General features: G+C 30.2%; 1 protein-coding gene across 1 annotated transcript; it reads right to left on the bottom strand.

Moving 5' to 3' along the window:
• Positions 1–1,319: 1,319 nt before the first annotated feature.
• On the bottom strand, positions 1,320–4,836 carry LOC107947387 (heat shock 70 kDa protein, mitochondrial). The gene is given in 7 exon segments (XM_016882049.2): positions 1,320–1,954; positions 1,957–2,284; positions 2,494–3,114; positions 3,196–3,762; positions 3,858–3,936; positions 4,019–4,080; positions 4,630–4,836. Coding segments are annotated over 7 exon segments (2,031 nt in total). The 5' UTR covers positions 4,705–4,836; the 3' UTR covers positions 1,320–1,655.
• Positions 4,837–10,650: the final 5,814 nt, after the last annotated feature.

Below are 10,650 nucleotides of genomic sequence, written 5' to 3'. Positions count from 1 at the left end.
TTGCTCATGTGGAAATTTTTGTTGTCTTGTACTGGTTGCTGTGGAAAAATAGGAATAATTTTATCTTTCAGCAAATACCAAATAGGCGTGAAGAGATTGTTTGCAGGGCAGATTGCTTTGCTTCTAATATCCGCGAGTCAAAAATGGACTTAGGGTCATTGGGAGTGAATCAAGGGTGAGGGTAAAATGGCGTTCGCCGAGTCTTGGATGGATTAAGGTCAATGTTGACGGGTTTTCAAAAGTGAATGGACTGGTTGATGGTTGGTGGAATGGTGCAAGACTCGGTGGGGAATTAGATTGAAGGTTTCAGGAAATGCATCAGGAGAGGCTCTGCTCATAAGTCCGAGTTATAGGCTATTTTAAGTGCACTAAAAATGACTCGATTAAGGAATTATAATAAGATTATTGTTGAAAGTGACTGCATGAATGCTGTCGAGATGATAATGGAACGTTTTGTAAATATTTTTTCTACGACCCTTGCATGAAGAATTAATGAGGTAAGATGAAAGTCACAAAAGTCAAGTTTCAATTTGTTCCAAAAGAGAGTTATACAATAGCAGATAGCTTTGCTAAATCATGCTCGATTGATGATGTTAAACTTACTATTTTTGAGTTTCTTGGCTTTCCTGTTAGGAAATTATTGTTAGAAGATAAACTATGTAAGATTTATTTGATCTAAAAATAATTAGTTGTTTTATTTTATTATCTCATGTATATATGTTTAATAATATTAAAAATTGTAATATTTTATATCAATATTTTATAAATTTTAAATATCTTTTAAAAAATTTATTGATAATATAATAATATTAAACTTTACGTTAATTTTCATATAAAAATAAAATCACTCAAAAAGACGTCTTTTTTAAAAAATAACTTGCACTTTTCAGTTTACATGAAAAAGAATTTAATTTTCTATTGTTCTATAAATCATTTTCTATCAACCAAATTATTTTTCATAAAATAAACATAAAAAATACAAAAAATTATTTTCAATAAAACAACCGAGGCAATACTATTGCCTCCATTTTAAGAGAAATAAATTATTTTCAGAAAACAAAACAAACTTGATTCTTCTACTTTAAAATTTTTGATACCCTAATTATTTGTATTATGAAAATGTATCTCTCCTTTTTTATGAACTAATGTTATGTGTTCATGCATAGGGAAAATATATATTCCTAATCCAAAACATACGGAACTCCGTACTCCGTATATGGCAGATCCTCGGACTAAGTGGAGTATAACCAAGTCCAACAGCAACATTCAATTCCAAGTTGATGTTAACCTAGTTCACAACCATGATCTGTCCCAAACAATGAAGAAACGCTGATATACCAGCGCAGGCAAAACCATTAATCACATAAAGCATTGACAGCATCACGTTTTTATATACCATCCAGCCTAAATTTCTACTAATAAAGGAATCTCCTTATTTCTCCATTTCTTCAGGAAAAATTTATCTCATGTTGAAAGGTCTGTGGACTCCAATTCCTAACAGGCTATTATTACATTCAACCTTCATTTAGATATAAAACTGCTAAACAGTAAACACCCTATGCATCATCAACAAACAAAACGATCATCTCTCCAGTGGCGTTTGTTTCCACTTGAAAAAAAAATACAAGCTGTGAACAGAATTACTGCCTCATCACTCACTTTTTCACCTCCTCGTATTCGGCTTCTTGAGCCTGGTCACCACCTTGAGCACCTCCAGAAGAACCTCCTTGGGCACCACCAGAACCACCAGACATGTGCTCCCCAATCTTTGAGACGGCTTTATTCGCGGCATCTATCTTGGCCTTGATCTCGTCAACATCCTCTCCTTCCGTTGCCTTCCTCAAATCTGCAACAGCACCCTCGATTTCTTTTGCAATTTCACTAGGAATCTTGTCCCTGTACTCATTCAAGCTCTTCTCTACACTATAAATAGTGGTGTCTGCATTGTTTTTACATCAATCAGACTTTTCCTTTGTTGGTCCTTCTGCGCATGCAACTCAGCTTCTTTGACCATCTTCTCAATCTCGTCCTCCGAGAGACCACCAGAGGAACGTATCGTAATTTGCTGTTCTTTACCGGTGGCCTTATCCTTGGCCGAAACAGTGACAATACCATTGGCATCAATGTCAAATGTAACCTCAATCTGAGGCATGCCTCTAGGAGCAGGGGGAATGCCTACCAAGTCGAACTCACCCAAAAGCTTGTTGTCAGTAGCCATTTCACGCTCGCCTTGAAGCACTTTGATACCTACTTGAGTCTGGTTATCAGCTGCAGTAGAGAACACCTGAAAATCAAAGAATTCCCATCATACATAGAAAAAGAAAATAAATTATATCCAAAGAAATACTTTTCAAAGCAATTAGAGTATGCTTATATGCATCTAAAAGTAAAGGTGTCAAACTTATTCTGTTCCAAGAGCTACTAAAAAAGCTTATGATATACTGATAATCCCTGCTAAGGAAAAAATGCAAACAATATACACCAAAGACATACCTGACTTTTCTTTGTTGGAATGGTTGTGTTCCGGTTGATTAGCCTAGTGAATATTCCACCTAGTGTCTCAATACCAAGTGACAAAGGAGTTACATCAAGTAGAAGCAACTCTTTAACATCCCCACGAAGTATACCACCCTGAATTGCTGCCCCCATAGCAACAGCCTCGTCAGGATTGACTCCTTTGCTTGGACTCTTCCCAAAGATCCCTGAAACTACTTCTTGCACTTTAGGTACACGTGTCATCCCTCCAACAAGAAGAACCTCATCAACATCATTTGTGGAAATGCCAGCATCTTTCAAGCAATTCTTACAGGGAGCTTTGGTCCTCTCAATCAAGTGATTTACTAAAGATTCAAACTTTGATCTGGTCAATGTGATATTCAAGTGTTTTGCCCCAGAAGCATCAGCTGTTATAAATGGAAGATTAATTTCAGTCTGCGATGTTGATGAGAGTTCAATTTTAGCTTTCTCAGCAGCTTCCCGAAGCCTCTGAAGTGCGAGCCTATCCTTCGAAAGATCAATTCCCTCAGTCTTCTTGAATTCACTCACCAAGAAATCCAGCAATGCATTGTCAAAATCCTCTCCTCCCAAGAAAGTATCACCATTTGTTGCTTTGACCTGGACACGATTGTTATCAGTACAACTGGCCTAATCTCTCTAAAACAAACCCACTTAGAAAAAAAAATGCTTATTGCTTACCTCAAAGACACCATTTGAAATCTCCAAAATTGAGATATCAAATGTACCGCCACCAAGATCAAAGACTGCAATGAGACCCTCCTTGTTGTTCATTCCATATGAAAGGGCAGCAGCAGTAGGCTCATTGATTATTCTCTCAACATCAAGGCCTGCAATTCTACCAGCATCCTTAGTTGCTTGCCTCTGGGCATCATTGAAATAAGCTGGAACAGTGATAACTGCTTTAGAAACACCCTTTCCAAGATAAGCCTCAGCAGTTTCTTTCATTTTGGTCAAAATAAATGCCCCAATTTGACTAGGAGAATATTGCTGCCCATTTGCTTCAACCCACGCATCTCCATTGGGAGCCTTGACAATCTTGAAAGGAACCATTCCCATTTCTTTTTTCGTCTGAGGATCTTCATATCTTCTACCGATTAGACGCTTGGTTCCAAAAACTGTGTTGGTTGGATTAGTCACAGCCTGACGTTTTGCAGGGGTGCCCACAAGTAACTCTCCCTTTTGGTTGAAAGCAACAACAGAAGGTGTTGTCCGTGCACCTTCAGAGTTCTCAATAACTTTGGGATTCTGACATCAATGACAAACTCGATCAGAGACGATGACCTTAACTTCCAAAGCTAACAACAAAATTAAGGACATCCACCAACTAGTCTAAATCTTACCTTTCCCTCCATGACAGCAACACAGGAGTTGGTCGTACCCAAATCAATACCAATGACATCATTGCCGGCAGGTTTTGAACTGCATTAAAGAAAAACAAAAAAGAGCAATCAGAAATTAACAATAAATAGACAATAATGAGAATAACCAAAACAATCGTTACCTGAAAGCTCTACAAAAACTTGTCCAATTAATTCCCGCAGAGGTCTTGCCATTGTTAGTAAGCTGCACAACAAGCAATTAAGCATGAGGCACCATCCTTTTCATTCACTGGGAATATTGTTGAAGTAATCGGCCAACGAACTGAAATAACCATTTTCACTAACCAAATCTCAACCCTTAATTCAAGAAACCGCAGAACGTAAAGCTTAAACGAACTTGAACCAAAGAGACACACGTGTAACAATGATACCTCAAATTTAGTCAAGAGAACCAAGCTATGAGAGACACAAAGCAATAAATAAATATGTATAGTCGTCCTTTAATTTCCTAAGATATTATGGGACAGCACGATCTACTTCATTTTATAGTCAACTCCAATTTAACCAAATAATACTCGCAAAAGATCCAGTTAAAATTAACGAAAATATATATGTATCTATTACTTTTAGTAACCTACAGATCAAAAAGTAAAAATATCGAGATAAATTCCCTTTTCCTCTGCTTCCTCAACAACCAAACAGAATACAACACCCCGAAGCACAATTCATTTAGACAAATCACAACAACCGAACACGAAAAGCTTTAAATCAGACATTAGAGTTAGAAACTTACGCATCTATAGGCAGAGAGAGGAGATGCAGCGACGTCACGTCGTCGGAATGAACGGAGCAGAGCTGCCGTAGCCATAGCTATAAATTACAATAGAACAAGAAGGATCGACAGAGATAGAAATGAGGGTGCACCGTTCGTTAATCTAAAATGTTAGGAGAAGACGTTTCTAGGGTTTAGGGTTTTGCTTTACAACACGGTTTTTTTTTTAATGAGGTGAAGATTCTCTGGTAAATGATAGAAGGTTCTAGATTAACAGTGGAATGGGGATCTGATGGTTAATAATACGCCACGTTAATTAAATCAAAATCAGATCTGATGGTTAGCTTGGAGCCACGTCATTTTTTAATACTCCTGCCGAGTTTGGAATTTTTCTTAAATATGCTTTTGAAAAGTAATGTAAAAAAGTGTTTTGGAAAAGTAATTTTGAAAAATTTAATTTAAAAATTGAGTATTTAGTATTATTGTCAAAAAGTATTTTTGAGAAATAAAATCTCTATTTTAATTATATTATTATCAAGTAACAAATATGCATTTAAATAATATTTAAATTAGTTAATATTATTATATTTTAGTAAGAATATAAAAAATTATTATAACTTGTTGTTAATATTTTAATATATGAAATGTAAATTTTAAATATTTTTAAGCAATAAATGTTAATTATTTATAAAATTTAATTAGAATATATAAATTATATTTTAAATATTTAAATATAACCATTAAATATTTTTAATTAGTATTTTAAACAATATTTTTTATTTTTAATTAATGATTTTAATACATTTGTAATTAAGCACAAAAAAAAGAGAGAGAAAGTACTATGTTATTGGAGAGGTGAAAAAATAATTGAACACCAAAAATGCTTTTAGGATAGAAAAAGTTAAAAATTTTAATTTCTCCTTTTCAGAAGTGTTTGTAAAAAATTTCAGTAAAAAACAGCTTATTTAAAGTAACTTTTCTTTCAAAAGTATTTTTGGAGCCAAAAATATTTTTTTAAGCACTACTAAACAAGCCCCTAGTATTCTTTTTTCCTGAAGTCTTCTATTTTGTTTGACTATGAATTTGGTTCAGTTGAGCTTTTTTCTTTTTCATTAATGGGTTTGATTTTTAAATTTTTATATTATTTTTTATTTTTGTATTTATTTTGATTAAACTAACTTTATTTTATGCCTTTTAAATATTATTCGGTAAAATTTTAAAATTATTTACAAATATTTTTGAATATATATTTTTTCAAGTAAATAAAAAATTAATAATTTTTATATAGTATCTTTAAAAAATAATTTTTGTATAGAAGTTTTATTTTAGTTTCATTGTTTTAAATATAAAATATTTATTTTTACATTATAAAAATTAAAATTAATAAAAAATGACATTAAATTTAATTTGCTTGATCATGATTTTATAATTTGTATCATATAAATTGTCTAAATGCCTTTATTTAGATCAATTTTTAATTTCTCACTTATTTTTTCTCAACCCTAAATTTAGTTTTTTTTTTAAATTCAATGGAAAGAGTTTAACTATAAAAATAAAAAAACCAAATGTCTATGTTAACAAAATTGAGCTTCCATATAAATTTTTGTTTTTCTAAAAGATAAATATCAATATGATTTTTAATTTAATATATAACATTATACATGAATTTTTATTTTATATAATTATATATTTAAATTTTTTCACATTATTAAGGCTACCTTTGGATGGGTAACGTGCTCATCTCTGGTGAGGTTAAAAATAACGATAGTGGAGAGATTAGTTACTGTAACGGTGAAATTGAACCCAACGGTGAGTGTGCGTTTGGATTTAAACGCAGTTGTAGCGACGAGTTTGGAATAGAAAATGACTATTAAGGACATTAGATTAGAAAATATATTAAATAAAAATTTTTAAATTATTTTATTTTTAAGAAATTATTTAAAATATGTGAACTTGTAATTTTATTTAATAAATTATTAATATGTATCATAATTTTTTATAAATATTTTAATTAATTGTATAATCATGTTAAATTATTTATTATATTAAATGATAAATATTTTAAATTGTTTTTATAGTTAATTCGTTTATTTATAACAATGTAAAATATAATTTTCACAAATAATAACATCGCACTTAATAAAAATTTAAAGTATCTATTTTGATTTTTTTTAAGACAGAATAATATTTTAACATAAGACATACATGTTTCATTAATATTGAAAATTAAATTAACATACAACGTTTCTTTGGGAAGGCGAACTGATTAAACTAGTTGCAATGGGTTCCCTTAACAATTTGATTTTAATATCACCTTCACAATTTGAGGAACTTGACTCACCTCGATTAAAATGACTTTTAAATGTTAGCATGTCGAGCACATTCTCAAATTCTCTAAAATCTCCATCATTTGATCTAGCATGTCTTCAAATGTAATTATGCAAAACCATTGTTGCATTATCAATTAAAACTTGCTTATCGAATGAATATATTGGAATATCTCTTAACATTGGCCATTTTTTCTTTCATACTCCAAATGTTCATTTAATCACAGAGCACATTGAAGAATGTGTATGATTAAATATTTCTTTTTTCTTGATACCCTATAACGACCCGAAAGTCAATGGTATTGGAAAATACAATTTTTGGGACCATATTTTCGTAAGCTGATTTCGTAATTATTTTAATAAAATATTTACAAATTAATTATATAGGTGAATTGAATTTTGTATATATAATTTCGTCGAATTAGTGATTAATTAATGTTCAGGGACTAAATTGTAAAGTCCAATCCCTATAGATTTTTATTTAGTAAAAGGATCAATGACTTAAATTGCAATTAACCAAATGTCTAAAATAGCAATTAGACCTAGTTATTATATAGTGGACGGCATAAGCATGTGTTTATTAAACAAATTAAATTATGCATTATAAGTTAATATAAAGTTAATTACCTAATTAAGTTAACTAATTATATATATTAGTTTTAGTGGAAAAAATATGTATATTCATCATCTTGTTCATCTTTCACCCAAAATAAAAGAAAGAAAACCTAGAAAAACATTTGAAGCAGCCTTGCAATCTAGTCTCTCTTTCTTTTCTTTTCTTTTTTTTCTGCAATTTTTATGTTTTTAAGGTCATGGAAGCTTGAATTGGTTAATTCATGTATCAAATTTTTAAACTTTTAAAATTTTAGAAAGTTACCATTGATGATTTCTTAATTTTTTAGGTGTCATATTGATAGATTCTAAGTTTAGGAGTGAAAAATGACCAAATTGTAAAGTTAATTGATAGTTTATTATATTTGAGACTAAACTGAATAAAATGTAAAATTTAATGTAGAAATAAGTAATAGGAGGTCCCTAATGGACAATAGTGAAATCAGATTTTAAATTGGAGTTGTAAATTGAAAGTTATGTTAGTCCTGGTTTTAGGGACTAAATTGAATAAAATGAAAAATTGTATAAAATGACAATTGGTTGTGAATTTGGATGGATATTGATATTATTGTATGTTTATATTAATCCCTAGCTAACGTTGACCTGGATTCCTTGAGAGGGAAAGGAAAAGCTAAAACCGTCGATGAATAGCTCAAAGTTTCCGGTTTGTATTTCTACAATTCGAATTGCTTAAATTGTTGCATAATTGCATTACATAGCATGGTAGGATATTGAGGCAAGTTGAAATCAATTAGTCGATTTGAATTGGCATGAAAATGTTTGATTTTTGAGATGGAGAACTAAATTGAATAAAATTAAAAATAGTGTAAATTGATGAAAATATGAAATTGATTTTGAATTGGATTGATTCATGATATTCTACATAAGGAATGACTATTTGGTTGATGAATTGAATATGATGAATTGTGAAATTGAATTATATTCAAAATTGAATGGTTGTTACCTATTAACTGTTCGGGTAGAATCAGATATAATCGACATGTCATAGGATAGATCTAGTATGGGTTACTTCGGCTATGTGTCAATGATTTGACTATCAACATCAACCTCGTAATAATATCTGAACACAAAGTCTTTCTCACCCAAATCTGTGATTATTACTCCTCTTATTGAATGCCAAACATTTGCCATGGTGTTCCTCATCGAATCAAAATGAACAATACTAGCCACGAGGAAGCACCCTACCAAGCAATATTCATAAGATGTCAAGATCAACTCTTCTCTTAGATTTAGGGGTGAGCAAAACTCGATTCGACTCGAAAAAATAAAAAAAAAAATCGAATTTCGAGTTAAACGAATCGAGTTATTCGAATCAACTTGATTTTTTTTTCGAATTTCGAGTTAGAATCGAGTTGAGTTTTCGAATTCGAATAACTCGAATAATTCGAATATCAAACTATAATATTTTACATTTTTACCCCAAACTCCCAAACCTTTTTACTTTTCCCTCAAAACTTTTACTCCTTCCCACTTTCCCCCCAAAACTTTTACTCCCCTCCCCTCCCAACCCCCCAATCTACCCAAAATCTATTTCCCACCAAAATTTTACTCTCCCATTTATTTTTTCTCAAAATTTTACTCCCAAAAACCCTCAAAACCTTTTATTTTCCCCCAAAATTTTTACTCCCTCCCACTTTTTCCCTAAAACTTTTATTCCCTTCCCATCCCACCTCCCATTAATCCCAAACCCTCCCCCTCCAATTTTTTTTTTAATATTTTCCCTCCAAAATTTTACTCCCCCCTATTTACTTTCCCTCAAACTTTTATTCCCCAAAACTTTTTATTTTTCCCCTAAACTTTTACTTCTCACCATTTACTCTCAAATAAAAAATCAAAATTATCCAAAAAAATCACTAAACATAAATAGTAATAATTTTATTTATATCTACTATTTATATTATTAAATTAAATTTCACATTTTATATTATTTATATTATTGAATTGTTTAGTCATATTGAATATTTATATTAAAATTGAATTATTAATTATGCCATAAAATATTCGTGTTAAAATTTTATATTGGTATTAGTTTCACATTTTATTTTTAAAATAATTTTTATTAAAAAATTATATTTTTACATTTAATATATTTTTTAATTCTAAAATACATAGTGACAAGAATCTGAAGATAATTGAAACAACTAAGCAAGCAAATAAGCTAAACAATATATACAAAATTAATAAATAAATTATGAAGTGATAAAAGTTAATAAAAATTTTGATTAATGTGGACAAATTTTATTACGATGGGTGACAATGGTTACAAGGACCCAAAATTATTTTTTTAAATTTAACTCGAACAAATATATTCGATTCGATTCGAATTCCATCTCACTCGACTCGATTCGAGAAAACTTCAAATAAAGTTAGGATGATAAAATGAGATTTGGAAACTCGATTAACTCGAAAATTTTCGATTCAATTTAATTCGATTCAATCGAATGCTCACCCCTACCTAGATTAATTTGCCACATTTCATCCTCACCATCCTCAATAGTTAGATTCACAAGGTTGTTCTCAATAAGAATTGAGAAAACGATTAGAAACAAGATTTAGAAAATCGAAAAAAGAAAGGGAAAAGGGGGAAATAAAAAGGAAAAAGAATGTGTTACATGGCTAGAAAAAAATTACTACAAAAGCATACAAAAAAATAACTTTTTTGGTTCAAGATAAATAAGATAAAGTTGTTTTTTTGTCCATGTTAGTCTAAAACTTGACCTTTTCGAACTCTGGTTCATGAATATGGATGATTTAACACTCCTAAATTGTATAACATTATCACCTGAAAATTTAAAAAATTATAATTTTTAATAATTTTTAACATTTCATATAATATTTAAAAATTTTAAATATGACACGATGTAATATTAAACTATCATGTCATCATTATTAAATGAATTCATATTGAAAATTTAATTTAAAAGGAGTTATTTTAAGATTTAGTGAAAAAAAAAAAACTAAATAGATTTTTTTTTGGGTTAACATGCAATTTTGTCATTTGTAGATACTCTAATTTGTCACTATATTTCTTTGTAATTGATTTTTAAAATATAGATAAATTTATCATTTTACTTTTATGTAA

Source organism: Gossypium hirsutum, chromosome D12, assembly GCF_007990345.1.
Source record: "Gossypium hirsutum isolate 1008001.06 chromosome D12, Gossypium_hirsutum_v2.1, whole genome shotgun sequence".
NCBI lineage: Eukaryota > Viridiplantae > Streptophyta > Magnoliopsida > Malvales > Malvaceae > Gossypium > Gossypium hirsutum.
This window is presented reverse-complemented; position numbering and strand designations above follow the sequence as displayed.